This window comes from Gopherus flavomarginatus, chromosome 16, assembly GCF_025201925.1.
Source record: "Gopherus flavomarginatus isolate rGopFla2 chromosome 16, rGopFla2.mat.asm, whole genome shotgun sequence".
Taxonomy (NCBI): Eukaryota; Metazoa; Chordata; order Testudines; family Testudinidae; genus Gopherus; species Gopherus flavomarginatus.
In genome coordinates, this window is record NC_066632.1 from 25,489,041 (window position 1) to 25,513,108 (window position 24,068).

General features: G+C 59.4%; 2 protein-coding genes across 2 annotated transcripts; one reads left to right on the forward strand and one right to left on the reverse strand.

The window, feature by feature from the left end:
• Positions 1 to 8,343: 8,343 nt before the first annotated feature.
• SPRYD4 (SPRY domain containing 4) lies at positions 8,344 to 11,936 on the reverse strand. The gene is made up of 2 exons (XM_050925572.1): positions 11,838 to 11,936; positions 8,344 to 10,311 (listed from the first exon to the last, which is right to left on the reverse strand). The coding sequence occupies exons 1-2, from the start codon at positions 11,926 to 11,928 to the stop codon at positions 9,764 to 9,766; spliced, it is 639 nt and encodes a 212-aa protein (XP_050781529.1). The 5' UTR covers positions 11,929 to 11,936; the 3' UTR covers positions 8,344 to 9,763.
• Positions 11,937 to 15,867: 3,931 nt separating this feature from the next.
• LOC127035587 (lens fiber major intrinsic protein-like) lies at positions 15,868 to 22,301 on the forward strand. Its single transcript, XM_050925612.1, has 7 exons — positions 15,868 to 15,897; positions 16,327 to 16,372; positions 18,952 to 19,148; positions 19,950 to 20,309; positions 21,006 to 21,170; positions 21,377 to 21,457; positions 21,891 to 22,301. The coding sequence occupies exons 1-7, from the start codon at positions 15,868 to 15,870 to the stop codon at positions 22,104 to 22,106; spliced, it is 1,095 nt and encodes a 364-aa protein (XP_050781569.1). The 3' UTR covers positions 22,107 to 22,301.
• Positions 22,302 to 24,068: the final 1,767 nt, after the last annotated feature.

Here is a 24,068-nt window from a genome sequence, read left to right on the forward strand (position 1 = left end):
CACCCCACACCTTCCCTGTCATCACTCAGTGCTGGACTTGGTGACAGCGGGGTTGAAACAGCACCCTTCTGCTCCAGGCCGCAGCATCTGAGCTAACAGAGAATCTCCATTAGCTGATAGCAGTATAGGGCTTATGATACACACTTGCACTGCTCTGATAATATCCAGCAGAGGGCAGTGACCCTCCATCACTACAGTACATCCCCATCTCACTGCTAGGCTGGGTTAGCTGCTGTTAGAAAACAAGCTGTGCTGTACAAATGTTCACCAGCCCTGCCCTCTGGGCATCTCCAAACCCAGAACACCTGGGTCCCTAGGCTGGGCAGTGAAACTGGATAAAGCAGGTGAGTTCCTCCCTTCCCCTAAGGTGGCACTTTGCCTGGCATAACCCAGCTGCTCTGCCTGGCTCTGTGGTGCCTGCATGGTGGAGCAGAGCGCTGGGTTTGGGCAGGACGGCATTCCATTTTCCCCCAGCCGGCAAGATGCCACATGGCTCAGAAATGACTTCCTGGCCCGTTGGGCATCACGATTCCTTTCCTGGTGGGTGGTGCCAGGAGCGCTACATGTGCCCCTCCACCCCCAAGCCAGGAGGAGAGACAGGCAACCCCACAGCCCCATGATCCCACCCCAAATCCTCAGCAGAACTGCCCGCTCCTGCCTGCAACCCAGGGATACCAACCTCTGGGCACTGAAACGGAGGAGGAATGGTGCCACCTAGTGGGGTGTCAAGGTGCGCCCCACCTGGGCAGTAAGTGACATAAGAGCACCCGCACTGGGTCAGACCAAGGGTCCATCCAGCCCAGTGTCCTGTTTGCCAACAGTGGCCAGTGCCAGGGGCCCCCGAGGGAATGAACAGAACAGGGAATCATCAAGTGACCCATCCCGTCGCCCATTCCCAGCTTCTGGCAAACAGAGGCCAAGGACCCCATCCCTGCCCAGCCTGGCTAACAGCCATTGATGGACCTATCCTCCATGAACTTATCTAGCTCTCTTTTGAACCCTGTTGGTGTCTTGGCCTTCACAACATCCTCTGGCAAGGAGTTCCACAGGTTGACTGTGCGTTGTGTGAAAAAATACTTCCTTTTCTTTGTTTTAAACCTGCTGCCTGTTAATTTCCATTTGGTGGCCCTAGTTCTTGTGTTATGAGAAGGAGTAAAGAACACGTCCTTATTTACTTTCTCCCCACCAGTCATGATTTTACAGACCTCTATCATATTCCCCCCTAGTCGTCTCTTTTCCAAGCTGATAAGTCCCAGTCTTATTAATATCTCCTCATATGGCAGCTGTTCCATCCCCTAGTCATTTCTGTTGCCCTTTTCTGAATCTTTCCCAATTCCATTAGATCTTTTTTGAGAAGGGCCGACCACGTCTGCAGGCTGTATTCACGATGTGGGCGTCCCATGGATTTACAACAGCCAGCGCATGGGGCTGTGTCCCTGACCATTGTGGCTAATAGCCACTGGGGCGCCTCTCCTCCATGAACGGAGCTCATTCTTTTTTTGTACCCAGTTATACTTTCGGCCTTCACAGTATCCCCTGGCAGGGAGTTCCACAGGCTGACCATGCGTGAGGTGAAGGCACTTTAAACCTGCTGCCTCTGCTGCGTGATGGGACCTGCCTCCCATGGTACAAAAGGCTCTGTAAAAATCAACAGGGTTTTAGTTCCCCTAAGGAAACCCAAGGGTGGCAAAATTAGTCTGAAGACCCCTAAATATCGGGTGGGGTGTGTTAGGTCTCAGCAGCTAAACCAGAACCTGCCCCCCTGCAATGGGGCTGCATGTCTGATGAGAACTGAAATCCCTAAGGGAAGGAAAGATGATCCTGCAGCAAAGGCGCTGAACTGAGCACCAGGACTCCTGGGTTCTTTTCCCAGTCTGTGCCCTTTCCTGGGTGGGGGTAATTCGTGACCTCCCTTGGCAGGGAGAGGACAGGGACCAGGCCGTGCAGCGCCAAGCAACCCTTCAACTCTTCTCTTCTGCCTCCCCCTCGAAGCATAAAATTCACCTGCCAAACCGAGAGAGCAAGCAGGCTGGGAGGTCTGGGTCTGAAATGAGCAACGGCCGGCTGGTTACTGGCTAGCTTGTATTGATGCAATAAATATTTATGTGCGCACGAACCAGGGGGCGTTTCAGAGCAGCCCAGAACTGTCAGCTGCTGAGGTTAGAAAACCAACGTCTGTTTTCCATTAAACACACAAGGCCCAAGCCAGACGGCCACACATTTTTTACCCATGTGTTATTACTCTGTGTTGTGCCCGGGTCACAGCCGGGGGGGAGGGCGTCACTCCTCAGGTGATGACACACAACTAGAAGCTTGGAAAAGCCGCAGTGGTTTGTTTTTGTAGGGTTGCAGGAACCGCTCCACTAGACCCAGAGTGATTTCCCCCCTGGATTCCTTACCCCTGGTCCATCTGCACCAGTATCCTGCCTCAGACAGTGGCCAGAGGCAGATGTGGGATAATCAGGCCTCTGTGAAGGTCTCATTCAAACCTCTAAGAGATTGTTTTTAATCCTGGAGTGGGAGGTTTGATCTCCCTTCCAAAAATCTGTGTTAGCATCAGCTCTTCTAACTCTAACTATTCCTGTCCTCCCCAGAAACATCGCACCCCCCTTTTCAGTCTTGCTAAATTCTTGGCTCTGTGGCATCATGTGGCAGAGAGTTCCACAGGCTAATTCCCCCCCTCCTCCCCCCAGTGTGCTCAGGATGTTCCATGCCATCTGGCTGAGGGCTGGATGAGAATACGTCTAGAGCAGAATCCCAGTGTGGTGGGTGCGGCACGTCCCGCTAGCGAGAGGCAGTTCATTGCCTCAAGGAGTTTACAGGTGAGAGGGGAAAGTGATTTGCCCAAAGGCAGGTCTCCCAAGCCCCTGTCCAAGGCTCTAGCCACTAGGACATGCTGCCACCACAAACTAAAATGTCTTTAAGTCTGTCTCTCTATCCCCTTTATTCCCCACTTTGGATAACAGCGCTTTGGGAAGCCAGTGGCCTGTGGGGGTGGGGTTGGGTAGGGGGTTTTCCTTTGCTTGGATCAGAGTTTGACAGGCACGGATGTCCAAACTGCCCCCGCCCCCCCCGAGGGGTCAGCACCGCTCCTGAGATCTGCAGCGCTCTCCATGGACCCATTTGCAGAATCAGGGCTTCCCCTGGGACCGCTCCAGGCTGGGGTGGGGGGGTCACATGGTGTCAAGGCTCAGAGGTTGGCCAGGCAGCTGGGGGGTTCTAGCCATACCTTGGCATGCTGTCTCCTCCGCCTGGCTGCACCCACCCGCTGTCTCATCTTGAGCGCCTTGGGGCAGGGCCTTTCCTCTCTGGGCAGTGCCTGGTGCAGCCTACCCTGACCAGGCCTCTCCGGCGCTACCCTAATACAAACAGGTCACCCCCACACACTGAGCAAAGGGACCCAGAGAGGGGAGCAGGGCCGGGGCCGGGCGAGGGAGGTTTAGGGCCAGGAGCAAGAGCTGGGGATGGGGGTGGGGGTGTCTGTCTGTCTGTCTTCTCCTCTTTGCAAGGAAAACACTAAGCAACACATACCGAAAATCAAGGGTGCAGCTAGATCCCAAATCTGCACCCCCACCCCTTTGTGTTCCCCTTGGGTTGGGCACCCCCAGCACTGCCCCTTCTGCCCCCTGGAGAGCAACCCCCCAGCTCTGCCCCCCTGGAGAGCGACTCCCCAGCACTGCCCCCTCCCCCAAAATCTTAGCTGCATGGCCCCTTCCCCTATGTGACACAGGGAGACTGGAAAGGAGGGGGGGAGTTCCTGGATCCCCTCCCTCTAATCCCCATTGAGTCCCTCCCCTTCTCCCCCTAGCCTTTTCCCTCGCTGATAGGCCAGAGCCTGTGTCAATCCCTTGCCCCCCCACCCCTTGGTCCCTCCCTTCCCACCTGTGCTGGGTACTTGTCACACAGCTGCTCCCAGCTCCCTTAAAGGGGCAGGACAGGCCTGGCTGGGGATGCCTGACACCCCAGCCCGCCTTTGCTCCAGGCTGAGAGGCAGCCTCAGCCCTGCACTCCATCAGGACATCCTGGAGCCAGCGCCCCTGGAACAGGAGGTAGGGGGCAGGGGGGTCCCCTCTCCTGGGCATAGGCACAGCCAGCAGGCTCTGTGCTTCCCCTGCCCCAAAGGGATAGGAGGGAACGAACAGCAGCAGAAGGATCAGTAGGGGGATACACACGTCCTGGCCAGGTGGGTGCATGGGAAGGGAAGAATGGACAGAAGCCAGGGAGGCTCCACCAGGAGCTCGCTGATGACCTGAAAGTCAAAAATGAATCCTACCAAAAGTAGAAACACGGCCCAATGGTTAAGGAGGAGCACAAAGGACGAGCACCAGCAGGGAGGGAAAGTTACACCCCGCAAGCGACATAAAAGGCAGTAAGAGGAGGTTCTTTCAATCCAGTAGGAGCAAGAGAAAGATGAAGGAAAGTGGAGGTCCTCTGCTCAGCAGGGAAGGAGAGCTAAGCACTGATGACATCAAGAAGGCTGAGGGGTTTAACACATGTTTTGCTTCAGTCTTCACCAAAGTGGATTGGATCTAAATCAATAGTCAGGAAAAGTCAATTTGATTTTGGATTCCTACATAAAAGTGCATCTTGGTGGTTGTTATAACCCTAATACCTATTCTTCACAACTCATAGATAGATGAAGGTTTCATGTTTAGAAGGTACGCATTATCCATTGCTAGAGTCATTTATTTTGAAAACTTTTCAGACCAGTTTTACAGCTATATCAGGAAATGAATGATTGACTGGTTGTTTCATTTACCAAAGGTAATTGACGCAGATATTTATGAAGTCATTGGGAGGGGAACGATCTCCAATTCAACAGGTTAATCTTTAATATTTGCAGGATTTTCTTGCCATGCTGTATTAGGAGGAGAACATCAACAGACAGACATTTACATTGTTTTATTGAACTAAAACAACGTTACGTATTCTGGATTTTTTTCTTCAACAGCAAACATACAATATTTCAAAAAAACAAGCACATGCATTCTTGAATTTACTTAAATATTCAAGTTTTTTTAAAATCAGGTTTGTTTTTTTGTTACAATTGTTTTAAACTAAAATAGCTACATGAGATATTAAAAAAATCAAAACTAAAATTAAATCAACTATGTCAGCCAGGTCAACACAAGAAACTTAAAATATTGGGTTCTGCAGCGAACACTCAATCATCTTCACCTTTGTTTTCCTGTTTGTTCATAATCTGGCAAAGAAAAACAAGCTTTCCTGCTTTTTCAGGTCCCAAACGATTTCTCAATTTGGAATGAATTAGTCCAAAGGAAGAAAATATTCTCTACACACCGGCAGAAGCTACTGCTGTTAAAAGTGAGATTATCAGTTCAACAGTCTCTGAATCCAAGTGCTTAAGTGACCTTTCACCAGTTCACCAGTAGGACTTTCCTTAAAACATCAGCAAATATCTATTTCTTGAATGGTTCTTATTCCCAAACCGGGTCTCTTTTACAGCCTGCTGCCATTGTAGGTTTTCCCTTCTAGCGAGAACGGATGGTAGATCTCAAATCAGTGAAAGCTACATGCAGAAAGACCTCAAGACTTCTGGAATATGCTGCTCAGTTTCACTTTTGTTTCTACTGCCTGTCCCGCCCTTCTCACATTGATCTCCAGACTTCTCCTCCTTGTCCAGATCTATTCCACCCCCAACCATCTTCTATTCATTGAACTTTTGGAAACTTTGCACTTTAGAGAGAGGTAAGGGATTGACTCTCTGTACACAAATTTGCAGAGGGACAATAGGGCTGAGGTTTGTTATTTCTCACCTCTCTATATTATTTAAAAATATTTTTGCTGTTAACAAGCATGTTATCTCTGGAGACACAAATCCACAGTCTGAGAGCTGCAAAACTAAGCCTCTCTGATGGTATCTTCTAGACTGAGCACTGAGTCCCATCGGGTAGATAGAAAGATTAACCGAAATCTATACAGAAGCCCATGGAACCCCATAAAATTGGGTCCCTAATCCACGAACTATTGGAACTCATTTACAAAACTTTTCTTAAACATGATATGACTATATTGTCTCATACTATAGAATTAGAATTTATAATCCCTATTGCATGATGAGCTATCTTTTGATAGTTTATTAAAAAAATCCAATTAAAATAAAAAAAATCCAATTTTTATTAAAAAAAAATAATTGATTTTTATCCACCCTGGTCTTCACTAAAGACATTAATGGTGACCAGATGCTCAACACGCTAAATAACAACCCCAATCAAGGAAAGCCTAAGATACAGAATATTTAGATACGTTAAATGTATTCAAGTCGTCAGGGCCTGATGAAATTCATCCTGGGGCACTTAAGGAACTAGCTGAAGCAATTATCTTTGACAACTTCTGGAGGACAGGGGAGGTCCCAGAGGACTGGAGATGGACAAACACAGAACCTACCTTTAAAAAGAGGGTCTGGGGAGTGACAGACCAATCAGCCTACTTCGATACGAGGAAAGACACTGGAACAAATGATTAACCAATCCGTTTATAAGCACGTAGAGGATAACAGGGTTATAAGGAGCAGCCAGCATGGATTGGTCAAGAACAACTCATGCCAAACCAACCTAATTTCCTTCTGCACAGCCCACGTGACATTCTCATAAACAAACTAGGGAGATCCAGTTTAGATTAAATTACTCTAAGGTGGGTCCACGACTGGTTGAAAGACGGTATTTGGGGCAGTTATCAATGGTTTGCTATCAAACTGGGAGAGCGCATCTCCTGGGGTCCCCCAGGGGTCAGTCCTGGCCTGGTACTATTCAATATTTTTATTAATGACTTGGATAATAGAGAGGATGCCTATAAAATTGGCGGATGCCACTGTGCTGCGAGGAGTTATAGGCACTTTGGAGGACAGGATTAGAATTAAAAACAACCTTGACAAATGAGAGAATTGGTCTGAAATCAACAAGATGCAATTCAATAAAGACACATGCAAAGTACTATATTTAGGAAGGAAAAATCAAATGCACAACTCCAAACGGGGGAATAACTGGCTAGGCGGTCGTCCTGCTGAAAAGGATCTGGGGGGTCGAGTGGATCACAAGTTGAAGATGCAGCTGCAAGAGACTAATATTCTGAGCTGTATTAACAGGAGCCTCATACGTAAGACACAGGAAGTAACTGTCCTGCTCTACTCAGCCCTGGGGAGGCCCCAGCTGGAGAACTGGGTCCAGTTCTGGGTGCCGCATGTTAAGAAAGATGTGGACAAATTGGAGAGAGTCCAGAGAAGGGCAACAAAAATGATCAAAGGTTGAGAAAACCTGACCTGTGAGGAAAGGTTAAAATGACTGGGCAGGTTTAGTCTTGAGAAAAGCTGACTGGGGGGGACCTGAGAACAGTCCGCAAATACGCTGAGGGCTGTTCTAACGAGGACAGTGACTAATTGTTCTCCACATCCACAGAAGGGAGAAGCAGCAGCAACGGGCTTAATCTGCAGCAAGGACGGTTTAGGATATTAGAAAAAACTTTCTAACTCTCCAGATAGTTAAACTCCCACACAGGCTTCCAAGGGAGGTTGTGGAATCCCGGCACTGGAGGTTTTTAAGAGGAGGTGGGACAAACAGCTGTCAGGGTTGATCTAGTGTTACCTGGCCCTGACCTCGCAGTCCCTTCCAGCCCAGCCTTTGTTTCTGGGGTGAGGGTGGGTCTCTGAGATCGGCGTGTGGATTTGCCTTCCCAATGATCGTTTTGCAGGTGCTGGTTATTTCTCCCCGTAGTAGTCACATCAGAGGGTCTCACTGCCTCCCCAGAGAGCACCATGTACAGAGGGAGGGGGAAGCACAGCTCCGGCAGAGAACAGTAGCTGGCACAGTGGTTTAACACACGTGGTGTTAGCCCCATGACTTGATTCCTGCAGTACTCACATAGCACACACTGAGGCTTCTGCATGGCCAATCTCTGGCCAGGTCTGTCCGCGCACTTCGATTGCGAGCTCCTTAGGGGCCGGAGCGGCTTTTTGTTCTGCTCACGCAGCACTGCACACAATGGGCCCAGGACTGGAGCTCCTGTGCAACTGTAACACACCTAATAAATCCGAACAGAGGAGGGGAGGATTGGGACCTTATTTGAGAGCAAGATTCTGGCTTTTGGGAAGATGGACACCTGCTGAACAGGGGGCTGCGGGTTGGGAGTGAGGGACGCCAGCAGAGCTGGGGTGGAGCCCAGGATTGGGCTAGCAGGGGGCTGCGGGTTGGGACTGAGGGGCACCAGCAGAGCTGTGGGGGGCAGGGGCACAGACAGACCGACCAGGCTGCGCTTTGGCACTGTTTAGGGAGAGGCATGTTGTGTCGGCAGAGCAGCACCGGCACAGAGAGAAGGGACGCACGCCGCTGAGGATTCTCTGGTTTATTACAGGGGAGACCCGCTTGGCCGCCAATACACACAGTCAGCAAAGCACCGCCAGGAGAACTGGGTTTGTGTGAATGTAGCTGGATGCACCAGGGCTGCTGAGGGATGGGACCTTCCCCTGACGCAGGGGTGACCGTGTGGCTCTGGAGCCACATGTGGCTCTTCAGAGGTTAATATGCGGCTCCTTGTCTAGGCACCGACCCCAGGGCTAGAGCTACAGGTGCCAACTTTCCAATGTGCCGGGGGGTGGGGGTGCTCACTGCTCAAACCCTGGCTCTACCCCAGGCCCCAGCCTCACTCCACTCCTTCCCCCAAGGCCTCCGCCCCTTCCCCTGAGTCTGCGGCGCCCTTGTTCATCCTCCTCCCCCCCGAGCCTCCTGCACACCACACAACAGCTCATTGCAGTGGGCAGAGGCGCAGGAAAGGAGGGTTAGGTGCTGTTGGCGGGTGGGAGACACTGAGGGCAGGAGGAGCTGATGGGGGGCTGCTATGTTATTGCGGCTCTTTGGCAATGCACATTGGTAAATTCTGGCTCCTTCTCAGCCTCAGGTTGGCCACTCCTGCCCTGGAGGATTGCACCAGGGCAGAGGCAAATGGGGCTGGGGGGTAGCACTGTTCCCCCTCCCCCGGCTAAGCCAGACAAGCCATAGCTGAGAGTAAAGCTACAGACACAAAGTCCCTGTCCAAACTAATGCTCCTTCCTTGGTTTTCCCCTGCACCTAGGAACAGCCATGTGGCAGCATCGGCCCCAGGATCTGTTTGCCTGCCCATCCCTGGGGCCTGCTGATTGGCTCTAGGCAGTGGGAGGGAGTGACGACAGCTTTGGGGGGGATGCTGTGGGAGAAGGGGGAGCTGGTTCCTGGGCTGTGTATTAATAAAGCACTTGTGGAAACAGAAGCGTAACGGCCTCGTTTGCAGACATAGGAGGGGAACGAGATCAAGGTTTCCAGAGGGGTTTGGGTGCAGCCCAACTGTCCTCCCCTCCCTGAGATAGAAGGGGGCAACAGTGACACTTCGCTCCCTCCAGCAAATCCTCATGTCATTCAAATCCAAATCTGCCAAACGGGGCACAGGGGTCGGCAGGGCATTTGGCACAGGAGTGGCAGATGCCTATAAAGCTCCTAAGGACCAGCTGAGATGGAGAAGGGAAACAAGTCCAGGATTGCCTGATCCCAGGGGCAGCGGGGGGCTTCTCTGCTCCAGGGTTCCCAGCTGGGGCTGAGGGGGGACTACTCCTTCCCAAGGGAAAAGCAAGCTCTCGAGCTGCCTGGAGAGCGTCCCCTCTGGGCCAAGCGGGGTGAGGAGACTGACAAATCCCTTTCTCTGCCTCATGCTGAAGCATTGTGGAAGGGTTTCCCTACAGAAGGACATGTCCAGACATCCCAGCCCCTGGGGTTGACCGTTAACTGCCCCGGAGGTTCTTGGGCACATCCAACCCAGAATGAGTTAGCAGCTCCCCATCCCAGAGAGCAAACGCGGGCACCACGGGCCCCTGGAACTCCGTGGCCAGGGTATGGATTAACACCTGCTTGCCTACGTCCACCAGGCTGAGCTTCCTGCCCTCGTAGTCCAGCAACAGCCCCACACGCTCGGGGTTGCCGATGTTGCGGATGGGGGTGGTTTCGTTGGCCAGCATGACGTACCACCTGCGGTGGGAATACGCAAACACCCAGGAGCGGTCGTCGTGCCCAATGCACCCTTCCCTGGAAATGTCCACATCAGCCACGCCGATACGAAACTGCTGCGAACGCTTGACTGTCACTTCCCAGTAGTGCTGGCCGCTGGACACGGCAGCGTCCCCCAGCACCACCGCCCACTCCCGAAATCGCTCGGGGTTCTGGGGGACCTTGGTTGGGTCAATCCCCAGCATGCGGTAAACGACGCCGGTGTCTTTTTTGGAGAGATCCAGGCTGCTGTGAGCCGTTCGCTCATCTAGCTTGAAACTGATGTCTGCGGGAGAGGACAAAAAAGACAAGGAGAAGCTTCACTGAGGGTTCACAGAAAGAATACACCAGGACAGCAAATTCTTCCACGCCAAGATGACCCGAACCAAGATAGTTCACATTAGCGGGCTGGGGCAGCTAGACTGTTGGTTTAAAGGGCACACAAAATAACAATTATACTTCAGGGTCCTTTCCTGTTTTGCTAACATCTGACATTTTTAGGGTTACAGTCGTACCTGAGATCAGGGCCCCATCAGCAGAATGAAGTTAATAGCAGTTCCCTCTCTCACAAGGGGCGTTGCAAGGATACATGCATTACCGAGCACAACATTGCCAACTCGCGCAATTTTATCGCGAGTCAAGAAATCCCCCAAACGTTGCTAAATGTCTCGGTGCCTGGAGTGAGCTGATTTACAGGAGTGTCTCAGCTTCCCAGCAAAAAAATGTAGCAGTAAGTTTGTAACCTTCATAGGAGCAGGGAAAAACGTGAATCCTAAAGCAGGAGGCAGATCAAAAGAACCTAACGCCCACTTCTCTCGATCTGAAGCCAGTCTCTGGGGTGGGGACCCCTGTGAGCACCCAGACAGGATCCCTGTGCCCTGCCAGGCGCTCGTGCCATGCAAACCTCAGTAACGCACGTGAGACCTCGGATGGTTCTTAAACAAAGCTTAACCATGGGGCTGAGCTCAACGTCCCTTTAAAAACAGCCACCCCTGCAGCTGCTCTAATCTTTTCCATGGTGGGAGCCAAGTCTCAGCAAGCAGAGTGAGCTGGCCAGGAAGTGGGTTGCAGAGAAATGGGAGAAAGGTCAGGCTGCGAGTCTCAGGGGCTGGGTGGGGCCGTGCAACAGGGACTGGGAAACCACTGGACAAGGTCGCACCAACATTTGCAAAGGCAGCCCAGCTTCAGGGGCTGGGGGGGGCACCCACACACTGCCCCAGCAGGGAGAATGGGATTTAGGGTCCCAATCCCAGGATGGGGGATGAAGAGTCCAGAGCTGGTACCGGGCCCAGGCCAGCTGGGCGGGGGGGGGGGGGGGGCCTACGAACAGGGCAGGTCAGTGTTGAGGAAGCAATGTCATGGCAGCCCCAGACCCCCCTCCCCGGGTCACCCCATGGGGGGCAAGGCCAGCCCCCACCCCCAGGCCAGCCCCAGCCTCCGTGTCTCCCCGGGGGGCAGTCCCACCCCCCTCAAAACCAGCCCCCCCCACCGAGCCAGCCATCACCCCCCCCCCGGGGGCAGTCCCACCCCCCTCAGAGCCAGCCCCCCCTAGGGGCAGAGCCAGCACCCCCCACCGAGCCAGCCATCACCCCCCCCAGGGGCAGTCCCACCCCCCCTTCAGAGCCAGCCCCCCCCACTCCCACCCCCAGGGGCAGAGCCAGCCCCCCCCACCGAGCCAGCCAGCCCCCCCCGGGGGCAGTCCCACCCCCCTCAGAGCCAGCCCCCCCCGGGCAGCACCCACGCCAGCTCCGGGGGGGCCCCGCATGGCCAGGCGGATCCCACCCCCGCGGGCCCTTCGGGGGCGGGGCTCACCCCTCCGGCGGGGGCCGCTGGCCCCAGCCCGCCCCACCCCGCGCAGGCCCCAGCCCGGCCGCCGCAGAGCGCTCAGCGCGGGCGCCGCCATCTTGGAGTCGCATGAGACAAGCGCCCGCCCGCCTCACGTGACCCGGGCGGAAGTAGCCTGGCGGTGGGGGGAGGGGGGACGCCGCCATCTTGGATGGGCCTGGCTTCCGCTGGAGCCAGGGGCGGGGCCTATCGTGACCTTTGACCCCATCTGGCAAAGGGGCGGGGCAAGGCCCTGGTCCAGAGCCCAGCTTGGGGGACTGACCAGGGGCCCTTGACCTGGACCCCAGACGCCTGGGTTCTCTCCCCGGCTCTGGGAGGGGAGCGGGGGGCCCGGACGCCTGGGTTCTCTCCCCGGCTCTGGGAGGGGAGCGGGGGGCCCGGACTCCTGGGTTCTCTCCCTGCTCTGGGAGGGGAGCAGGGGGCCCGGACTCCTGGGTTCTCTCCCCGGCTCCGGGAGGGGAGCGGGGGGCCCGGACGCCTGGGTTCTCTCCCCGGCTCCGGGAGGGGAGCGGGGGGCCCGGACGCCTGGGTTCTCTCCCCGGCTCTGGGAGGGGAGCGGGGGTCCCGGACTCCTGGGTTCTCTCCCGGCTCTGGGAGGGGAGCGGGGGTCCCTGACGCCTGGGTTCTCTCCCCGGCTCTGGGAGGGGAGCAGGGTTCCCGGACTCCTGGGTTCTCTCCCCGGCTCCGGGAGGGGAGCGGGGGGCCCGGACGCCTGGGTTCTCTCCCCGGCTCCGGGAGGGGAGCGGGGGGCCCGGACGCCTGGGTTCTCTCCCCGGCTCCGGGAGGGGAGCGGGGGGCCCGGACGCCTGGGTTCTCTCCCCGGCTCCGGGAGGGGAGCGGGGGGCCCGGACGCCTGGGTTCTCTCCCCGGCTCTGGGAGGGGAGCGGGGGTCCCGGACTCCTGGGTTCTCTCCCGGCTCTGGGAGGGGAGCGGGGGTCCCTGACGCCTGGGTTCTCTCCCCGGCTCTGGGAGGGGAGCAGGGTTCCCGGACTCCTGGGTTCTCTCCCCGGCTCCGGGAGGGGAGCGGGGGGCCCGGACGCCTGGGTTCTCTCCCCGGCTCCGGGAGGGGAGCGGGGGGCCCGGACGCCTGGGTTCTCTCCCCGGCTCCGGGAGGGGAGCGGGGGGCCCGGACGCCTGGGTTCTCTCCCCGGCTCCGGGAGGGGAGCGGGGGGCCCGGACGCCTGGGTTCTCTCCCCGGCTCCGGGAGGGGAGCGGGGGGCCCGGACGCCTGGGTTCTCTCCCCGGCTCCGGGAGGGGAGCGGGGGGCCCGGACGCCTGGGTTCTCTCCCCGGCTCCGGGAGGGGAGCGGGGGGCCCGGACGCCTGGGTTCTCTCCCCGGCTCCGGGAGGGGAGCGGGGGGCCCGGACGCCTGGGTTCTCTCCCCGGCTCCGGGAGGGGAGCGGGGGGCCCGGACGCCTGGGTTCTCTCCCCGGCTCTGGGAGGGGAGCGGGGGGCCCGGACGCCTGGGTTCTCTCCCCGGCTCTGGGAGGGGAGCGGGGGGCCCGGACGCCTGGGTTCTCTCCCCGGCTCTGGGAGGGGAGCGGGGGGCCCGGACGCCTGGGTTCTCTCCCCGGCTCTGGGAGGGGAGCGGGGGGCCCGGACGCCTGGGTTCTCTCCCCGGCTCTGGGAGGGGAGCGGGGGTCCCGGACGCCTGGGTTCTCTCCCCGGCTCTGGGAGGGGAGCGGGGGTCCCGGACGCCTGGGTTCTCTCCCTGCTCTGGGAGGGGAGCAGGGGGTCCCGGACTCCTGGGTTCTCTCCCTGCTCTGGGAGGGGAGAGTGGCCCCGGACTCCTGGGTTCTCTCCCCGGCTCTGGGAGGGGAGCAGGGGGTCCCGGACTCCTGGGTTCTCTCCCCGGCTCTGGGAGGGGAGCAGGGGGCCCGGACGCCTGGGTTCTCTCCCCGGCTCTGGGAGGGGAGCAGGGGTCCCTGACGCCTGGGTTCTCTCCCCGGCTCTGGGAGGGGAGCAGGGGTCCCGGACTCCTGGGTTCTCTCCCCGGCTCTGGGAGGGGAGCTGGGGGCCCGGGCGCCTGGGTTCTCTCCCCGGCTCTGGGAGGGGAGCAGGGGGGGCTGGGGACTCGGACTCCTGGGTTCTCTCCCCAGCTCTGGGAGGGGAGCACGGGGGGGCTGGGGACCCGGACTCCTGGGTTTTCTCCCCGGCTCTGGGAGGGGTGTGGGGTCCAGGGGTTAGAGTGGGGGGTGGGGGAAGGAGCCAGGACTTGTCTGGTTTCAGCTACCAGCTGTTGGTTCTTGTTCTGCCTGTCTCCACTAGATGTCTGGTGTTATCTCCGCTCCAAGGTGCTTATACACTGTAATTAGGGTGACCGGACAGCTAGTGTGAAAAATAGGGATGGAGGTGGGGGGTAATTGGCACCTAAAAAACAGAAATGCCCAAATATCAGGACTGTCCCTATAAAATCAGGACATCTGGTCACCCTAACTGTGAATCTCTTGCTGTTGTCAGGCATTGTTGTAGAGCCGTGCCTCTCCACGGACAAGCTCTGATTGGTTAGAGGCAGGGGAGCACCTTAAATCATTTTGGTGGCTCTTTCTGCACCTTCTCCAGTTAACACACTAATGATGTTTTCCTGCCAGCAGCTGGGAATCTCCAGCATACGTCTCCCAAATCACAGCCCCCCCATAAGAACACCGCTGTTTGTTCCACACACGACCAGTGTGCCAGCTCTCCTGATTTTCTCATAAATCTCGCGATAATTATTGTTTTCCTTAAAGGCCCAGCTCCTGGAGTTGAGTGGATCTGGGATGATTTTAGCCTTAGTACTTAAAGAACAAGTAAGTTTCTAGCCCTTGTGGCTGTGGAGAAAGCTTCAAAATGGGAGGCCGGTGCACTCTGAAAGCAGGAGGCGAATCAAAACACCACCAAATCTCTTATTTGTACGTAATCTCATGATTTGAAAGCCAATCTCCTGATTTTTGGTGAGCCTGACGTGTGAGTTTTGAACCTCTGGGGTTGGCAGTTCTGCATTACAGAGACAGGTGCTAATGGAGGAACTCGCCCCCTGTTCTCTGGTTTGATGCAGTGGCCTGTTACGGACCCCCACTAGCACCTCTGCCTGGGTGTCGTTAGTTAGTACATTGATCCACAGGCATTCGGGATCCTGTGCTTGAGTTACCAGTATCTCTAAAGCAGGGAAGGATGTCTTCCACTAGAGCGCCTCTCCCCCGCAAAAACCACCTCTGTCCCCATCAGTCCTCCCTACACAGGTTTTTGTGGCTGGTGATTTTAATGGTCCAGTCGTGGGATCTTCCCACCAGGTTTCACAAATGCCACATTTCTTTGTGTGAGTGAGAATCAACATGGGGACACAGGACTGCACAAGAAGGCGCAGGGCCACAGAGAATCGGGCCTGGAGCGCCAGGCTATGGAATAATCGGAGTCAGTGTTTTCACAGGCCCCACGTATTTCAGTTACAAGAGGATGAAAATCCCACAAGGAGCCCGGATCTAAGTCGGCCAAGCTCTGTTCTGAGGGAGGTTTCTCCCTTGGCCATTCCATGCCTGGCCCCATTTATTCCCCTCCCTCTGCTCCTGGGGAGACTGCTGCCCATCCAGTTGCTGTCCCCCTGCACTCTGCCTGGCTCGGGGCGGGAGGTGAGGGCTGGACGGGTGTTTCATGCCCCAAACAGAGAGAGCCCCTGAAACCGGGAGGTGCCCCCGACTGGCTAGGGGCGGCTGAAACAGCACAGAGTTTATAGGGTGACCAGATGTCCTGTTTTTATAGGGACAGTCCTGTTTTTTGGGACTCTCTCTTATATAGGCGCCTGTTACCCCCCACCCCTTGTCCTGTTTTTTCACAGTTGCTATGTGGTGGGGGGAATATGAGGCTTCCAGAGGGGAGAGGAGAGCGGGGGAGACAGGACAATGCAAACACTTGCCCCCTGGGCACAGCCCCAGGTGCTGCCGTGTGTGGGCAGTGGTGCCAGGGCTGAAAGGCAGGAGGGGGAGTTTGTCATCCCTGGTGGATGCTGGATAAAGGCCCGATGAGGCAGCAGCAATCGCTCCATACAAAGGTGGGAGGGGGCTTCTCTCTGGTCCTCGCTGGGGGGTGTCTCTGTGGTTCCCTGTAGGGGAGAGGCTCTTTGAACATAGTGCCTAGCGTGGGGGGGGGGCACAAGAGGGGATGTGTGCACAGGGACGGGTGGAGGGTGGAGATGCCAACGACAGGGGCACCCATGTGGTTGGGGCAGGCAGGGAGCTGGCACAGTGAGAGTAACATCGGTGCCCACCCATGGGCGGGCACAGCGAGGGCTGCAGCAGTGATGGGCAGAGCTGGGCCCTCGCTGAGCCGGTGTTTGATGCTGATGGGGCCTGACAGGGCCACCCACCCAACGTGGGTGTGTTGCGGGGGGGCTGGAGTCCCAGCTGGGTGGCAGCGGGAGGGGGAAAAGGGGGGCTTTGTTTCAGCTATTGAGGCCGCTGATTGTTCTGGCTCTTTGCAGCAAGTCAGCACGCGCCGGGCAGCGAATGGCAGGAAGAATAGGGCGAGTGCGGCACCGGCCGGGGTCAGCCTAGGGCCGCCGCGCCCCCAGCTTTTGCTGAGCCAGGTGCTTCAGCTCTAAAGCCCCGCTGACTCCAGCTGGAGCTCTTGGGGGTGGGGGAAGCAACGCTGGGGGGGTAGCATGGAGGGGAATTCTCCAGGGACGGTTCCGGTGGCCTCCAGTCAAAGGGGGTTTAAAGCCCAGGTGGCCCAGCACTGTCCCCCTCCTGCACCATGGCTGGACGCCTGGGTTCTATCACAGCTGCACCAATAGGAATTGCTTCCCCCATGCCTCACTTTCCCTGTCTCTAAAATGGGGCGATTGACACAGATACATGCTCATCCGCAGACCCATGCACCCAGTGTGCCTGCGGATGCTCCCCCGTGTGTCCTGGTGTGCTCACCTGGGGCACTGGTGCTACTGGCATCTCCAGAGGCCCCCACGGTGATCGGTGCCCCCCGTGCTGGGGCTGGGCTCTGCTGGACTCGTGGTACATGGGTGTGACAGCAGCGTGAGAGGAGACTCGCACCCGCAATCACAGGGCACCCAGCCCCATAGCCCCGCCCCTGCTCCTTGCATGCCTGATTCCGTCCTCACCTCCCCCTGCCTGCACACGCTCACTGACACAGACGTTCACGCTCACCTGTGCACACGCTCCTATGTGCATTCGCTCACCCACCTGCCCCACCCGGCCGGGCAGACTTGCTCAATGCAGCATCACTCAGACACACGCTGCCTCCCTAGTGCCCTTGCACGGCCATTTTCACACTGTCCACTTCCACACTCATTTGCACACTCACTGTTCACACACTCATTTGCATGCTTGCCCCATGTATAGTCATTTGCACACTCACCATTCATACACTCATTTGCACCCTCCCTTGTGCCCTCACACACCCACTGGCACACTCACCCTCCCTGGTGCCCCTGGCTGCGTAGCCCCCCTTCCTCTCTCCTTTCATCTCTTGTAGGAGGGAGAATCCAAGCCCTGAACAATGGTCGTCGTGACAACCCCCTTCAGAAGGGCCTTTGGCTCCTGTTTGAGATTCAAAGGGGCAGGTTGCCATGGCACCCGCTGGTTTCCAGGCACCTGAGTCACCAACACCCCCCCGCGCCCCCCCCCCCGCTTTCAGGTTGGCAGTCGGACCCCCCCCCCCCCAACCCTGCTCATCCCAGATCTCACCCCACCCCGTCCCCAGGCCCTGCCCATCCCAGACCCCAACCCCACCCCAGGCCCTGCCCATCCCAGACCCCAACCTGACCCTGACCCTGCCCATCACAAACCCCAGCTCCCCCCACCCTGCCTTGCCTGTTCCAGACCCAAGGGGGCTGCTCCTCCTCAGCCCCCCCACCGGTCCCAGTTCTGCTGCCCAAGGTCCCGCTGACTCTGGCCAGCCTGGCACCAGCTGAGCCCCGGGGCCCAGTGACGCTCCCAGGGCAGCCGGGGTTTTCCACGGGCAGCTTCCCTGTCTGGGAGGCGTCAGGCCCGGGGCTCAGGAGCTGTTCACCCAGCGCACAGGCTGACGCGGCACCTGGGAGCTGCTCCAGGCGTTGGGGGCACACCCAGCTCTCCCCACGGCCACAGGACACGCTGGGTCCTGACAGCCCCCACCCCCCCGGGTCCCCAATAAAGAAACGCTGGCAGTTTCTGCTCAGGAGAAGCTGAATTCTGGAATAGTGGGGGGCTGCGGGTCGGGAGTGAGGAGCACCAGCAGAGCTGGAGGTGATGGGGGGTCCAGGGCTGGAATGGGGGGGTGTCTGTGGGTCGAGAGTGAGGAGCACCAGCAGAGCTGGAGGTGATGGGGGGTCCAGGGCTGGAATGGGGGGGTGTCTGTGGGTCGAGAGTGAGGAGCACCAGCAGAGCTGGAGGTGATGGGGGGTCCAGGGCTGGAATGGGGGGGGTCTGTGTGTTGGGAGTGAGGAGCACCAGCAGAGCTGGAGGTGATGGGGGGTCCAGGGCTGGAATGGGGGGGGTCTGTGTGTTGGGAGTGAGGAGCACCAGCAGAGCTGGAGGTGATGGGGGGTCCAGGGCTGGAATGGGGGGGTCTGTGGGTCGGGAGTGAGGAGCACCAGCAGAGCTGGAGGTGATGGGGGGGTCCAGGGCTGGAATGGGGGGGTCTGTGTGTTGGGAGTGAGGAGCACCAGCAGAGCTGGAGGTGATGGGGGGTCCAGGGGTGGAATTGGGGGGGGTCTGTGCGTTGGGAGTGAGGAGCACCAGCAGAGCTGGAGGTGATGGGGGGTCCAGGGCTGGAATGGGGAGGTCTGTGTGTTGGGAGTGAGGAGCACCAGCAGAGCTGGAGCTCATGGGGGGTCCAGGGCTGGAATGGGGCAGGGGGGTCTGTGTGTTGGGAGTGAGGAGCACCAGCAGAGCTGGAGGTGACGGGGCCCGGGGCAGGAATGGCAGGGAATGTGGGGCATTGGCAGTGCTGGGGGGAGTGCAGGAGCCCAGGGCTGGGGTGGTAGGAGGCTGTGAGTCAGGAGAGTGGCATGTGTGGGTGGAGGTTGGTTGCTGTGGGTTCGGTTAAGGAGACTGGGGGGTTCCCAGGAGCAGGGGTCCCTGGAAACGTTGCTGGCCCCTCTGCCCAGCGGGCACCCTCGGGCTCTGCCCCGATGCCCCTCTGGCCCCTTGCCCAGAGCCCGTGGCTGCTGTACCTTTAAGAGGAGCCTGGCCCGGAGGGGAAGGAGGGGGGTCTGAGGATCCCTGGAGGGAGAGCAGCGCAGCACCCTGTGTCTCCCAGAGCACAGCCCTCAGGAGCCAGCCGGGCAGCATGGCCATTGGCGAGGTAAGGGCTGCCCGCCTCGCCCTCACCCCAGCACCCAGCGGGCAGCTGAGCCCTGGCTATGGGGCACCTGGGACGTTTGGGAGAACTTCTCTGTACTCCCTGCCCATCCGTCCGTCCACGTCCACCCACCTGTGTCCATCTGTCCATATCCACCCATGCGTCCGTCAGTCCATGTCCACCCCACCCGTCCATGTCCGTCCATCCGTACCCACCCACCTGTCCGTGTCCATATCCACCCACCAGCCCATGTCCCTGTCCGTCCGTCCATATCCATCCACCCATCCGTGTCCATCCATCTGTCCATATCCACCCACCCATGTCTGTCTGTCCACCCATATCCACCCACCCGTGTCCGTCCAACCATATCCACCCACTGTGTCCATCCGTCCATCCATATCCACCCACCCACATCCATCCATACCCACCCACCTGTCCGTGTCCATTCATCTGTCCATATCCACCCACCAGCCCGTGTCCCTGTCCGTCCGTCCATATCCACCCACCCATCTGTGTCCATCCATCTGTCCATATCCACCCACATCCGTCCATCTGTCCATATCCACCCACCCGTGTCTGTCTGTCCACCCATATCCACCCACCCATGTCCGTCCAACCATATCCACCCACCTGTGTCCATCCATCTGTCCATATCCACCCACCTGCCCTGTGACCTGCCCTCCCAGCAGTGTCCCCTCTGCAGCCATGGTTCCAGCCCCCCCGCCTGTTGCCATGGGACCAGACACCCCCAAATCTGTTGCCATGGTTCCCCCCCACCTGGTTGCTGACCGTCTCCCCCCCCAGGAGCTGCGGAGCCGGCGGTTCTGGCGCTCCCTGCTGGCGGAGGCGGCTGCCACCCTGATCTTCGTCTGGCTGGTGCTGGGGGCCTCGTGCCCCGGCGGCCCTGGGCGCGTCACAGCCCCCCCGGCCCTGCAGCCGGCTCTGACGGCCGGGCTGGCGGCTGTGGGGCTGGCTCACTGCTTCGGCGAGGTCAGCGGGGCCCAGGCCAACCCGGCCCTCACCCTGGCCTTGCTCTGCACCCGCAAGCTGGACGCCCTGCGCGGAGCCGCCTACGTCCTGGCCCAGTGCCTGGGCGCCGTCCTGGCCTCGGCCGCCGTCTACCTGGCGCTGCCCGCTGCAGCCGCCAGCCACCTCGTCACCAGGGTGAGTGTCTGAGCTGGGTCGCAGGGGCCCCCGCCCCAGCTGCCCCTTGGGCCCCTGGCGTCTGTCTGGGGCCCCTGGGCATTGGGGGAGCTGGGTAACCGGGCCCTGGGTGGGCCTGACAGACACGTGTGCCCTGGCTACTGGTACAGGGTGCACCTGCCTTCCGGGAGGACAGCAGTGCCGCCACGGCCCCCCCATTGGCAGTGCTGCCCCACCCCCCATTGGTAGTGCCATCCTGAACCCCCAGCGCACCATTGGCAGTGCTGCCCCAGCCCCATTGGCAGTGCCACCTTGAACCCCCAGTGCCCCATTGCCAGTGCCACCCTGAACCCCCAGCACCCCAATGGCAGTGCCATCCTGGGCCCCCATTGGCAGTGCCACTCTGAACCCCCCAGCTCCCCCGGGCAGTGCCACCCTGACCCCCAATTGTAGTGTTGCACCCCGGCCCTGTGGGCAGGGCCGCCTGTCAGACTCCCACCTTCCCATGCCCGGGAAGCAGGGATCCCGCCTTGACTGGAGCCCGGATTTGACCCCCCTTCACTGCCCCCCCCAGCCCAGTGGCACTCCAGCCAGACCGCTCGCTGCTGGCTCACCAACACAGCCCCTGACGCCCCCAGGGGTGAGTGCCCAACGGCCCACGTGGCCTGAGGGCTGGGCCGGGGCCAGGTGTGAGCTGCCGTCTTGTCCCGGGTGCAGGTGAGCAGTGAGGGCAACGCTGGGCAGGCGCTCGCCATGGAGACCTTCTCCACCTTCCAGCTGGTCTTCACCATCTTCGCCGTGGAGGACCAGCAGCGCCGGGGGGCGGGCGAGCCGGGCGGCCTGGCCATCGGCTTCTCCGTGACGGCCGGAGCGCTGGCCGCGGTAAGAGACTCCCCCACCTCGAGGGAGGGCACGGCTGGGCTGGTGGGGTCCCCAGGGGCAAAGGAGCTCTGGGGCCAACTGCCCTCCCCCCAGGCCAGGCTCTTGGGGGCTGTTCCCCATCCGCCGGCCCAGGCTCTATGGCTCCATGGGGCCGACTCCCCCCACACCCGCACAATGTCCACTCACCCGCCTCCCCATCTCTGCAGGGGACGTTCTCCGGGGGCAGCATGAACCCAGCCAGATCACTGGGCCCGGCCGTCCTGACGGGCATCTGGGACCACCACTGGGTGAGCCAGGCTGGGGCACGTGGGGGGGGGGGGCACAGCAGGGCGCTGGGTCTGGCCCAGCCAGCAAAGACCATGTTGGGTCCATGACCTGGAGCTGAGCATCCTGCAGTGGGCGGGGAGGGCGGGGAGGGGGGGCGATCCCTGAGCACATGTCCCTCCCCCACCAGGTGTACAGGATCTTGCTGGTCACCTGCCTGACCTGCCCTGTCTTCCCCTGCCCCCCCCCCCGGTGTATGGGATCTCGCTGGGCCCTGTCTGACCCTTGTTCCCCCCCATCCCAGGGTGAACGGGATCTCGCTGGGCCCTGTCTGACCCCTGTCCCCCCCCCGGTGAACGGGATCTCGCTGGGCCCTGTCTGACCCCTGTCCCCCTCCCCCCCCGCTGTACGGGGTCTCACTGGGCCCTGTCTGACCCCTGTCTTCCCCCACCCCAGGTGTACTGGATTGGCCCTTCACTGGGCGCGGTGCTGGCCGGCCTCTCCTACGAGTTCCTCTTCGCCTCCAGCGCCTCCCGGGAGAAGCTGGTCGCCTGCCTGACCTGCCGGGACATCGACATAGTGGAGACGGCCAGCATGTCCCGCTCCTCCCTCTCCACTGCCCCCCAGGATGCCACCCGGGCCAAGCCACCCCCCAAGGGGGAGCAGCGCTGAGCGGGCTTGGCCTCCCCCACCCCATCCTGCCCCCCAAGGACCTTCCAGCCTCCATGAACCACCCCCTCCTGTTGTGATCCAGCCCACCCTCGCCCTCCTGCTAGCCCCACTGAGCAACCCCCACCCCCAGTGCTGCTCCAGCTCCGGTGCAGGCTGCACCCAGCATCCACTGGTGGGGGCAGGGGATGGGCAAGACCAGGGCCACTTTGGATCAGAACTCGCCACAGCTCAGTCCTGGGGCTCAGGGAAACAGGGCCACCACTTTTGGACAGAGCGTAGCCTGTGCACAGAGCTGGGAGCTGGGTGCCAGGACTCCTGGGTTCTATCTCTGGTTTAGGGAGGGGAGTGGGGTCTACTGGTTAGAGCAGGGTAGGGCTGGCACGGTCCATGCCCACAGCCCTGGTGCTGGCTGGGAGCCCGACGGCTCCTCTGACTGTTGATAATTATTGGTTTGCTCACAGGCTGGCAGCAGCGGGTGGCGTAGCCCGGCCTGGTTCACTGCAGGGCGCTGGGCCCTCCACGTCCCTGTGCCATTGCTGTTCCCACACTCCAGACGGGGGCCCCAAAGCAGCTGGGGCCAGGGCTGGGTGCTGTGCTGCTGCATCTGCAGCCTGATCAATGGGTGCCACACGGACCCCACAGTCACTGAGATCAAGGGCAAAATGGCCTCTGGCTTCATGCCCCCCCACTTCGCAGGCTGGGTTTGCTCATAGGTCTGGACTCTCCCCTGCCCCACAGACACACGCCACCCTGGCTACAGGCTCTCGCGCGCGGCCCCCCCCCAGGTTACTGCTGATCACACCCGGAACAAGCCAGCGGCACCACTTGGAAGCGGGGTCCCCCCACTCTGGCTGCAGCCGGCTGCTCGTTCTCTGGAGCGACCTGCTCCATGTGTGATCCGTGGGGCACAGGGCTCAGCAGGCTGGCAGGCCAAGGCAGAGTGGGGTCCAGTGCCTGGCAGCTGAAGCTGGAAGGAATGAACCATCAGGACGGACCGGTATTGCCCGGATGGGCTGGGTTCGTTTAACGGGGGGCTGGCAGGGAAAACAAGCAGGCTTGAGATACCCCACGTCTCAGCAACCCCTGGGGCAGGAAGAGGGCCGGGAACGCAGGAGGGCAGAGGGGCTGAGGCAAGGGCTGGAACGGGCATGTCGCTCAGGGGAATCCGGCTGGCACCCGCCGAGCTGGGTGGCCGAACGAGCGGCATGGCAGGGTCTGAGGGATGCGCCCCGTCGGTGGGTTTAACCCCCTTCCCCCCCACATCCTGCCCCGATTAAAGCCGGCTTTGAGTGAACTGCTGCCTGGTCACTGTGTGTCAGGGCCCGGAGAGCCGTGGGGGCCGGGCCCAGCTGGACCTGCCAGGGAAGCAGGATGGATCCGCCAGGGGCCGTAGCCCCAGGGCACGGTCTGCGAGTGGGAGAATTGGGGGTTCCGCTGTGGGGTTGGGGTAAAGGCCTGAGGGCAGATGCTGTGGGGGGGGGGAGCAGAGGGGTAACTATCCCTGCAACCATGACAACCGTCTCTGAGGAGTCTTCACACCGCGCTGGCACCGGAGCAGGGGCCAAAGGGTTAGAGCAGGGGATGCTGGGAACTAGGACTCCTGGGTTCTGTCCCCAGGAGCGAGAGGGGAGCAGCGCTAGTGGGTTAGAGCAGGGGGGCTGGGAGCCAGGACTCCTGGGTTCTATCCCTGGCCCAGGGAGAGGAATGGGGCTAGTGGTTAGAGCAGGGGGGCTGGGAGCCAGGACTCCTGGGTTCTGGTCCTGGCTCTGCCACAGACTCGCTGTGTGTGACCTTGGGCAAGTCACTTTGCTAGTCTATGCACCTCAGTTTCCCCAGCTATAAATCAGGAAGACCAGCCCTGGGGGGGGCAGTTGTGGGTGCATAAAGCTTTTGAGGGGTGTACAGCACCAATCACAAATAGCGCCTCCTGCAGGCTCCCCCTCCTGAATTTGAGAGTCAGAC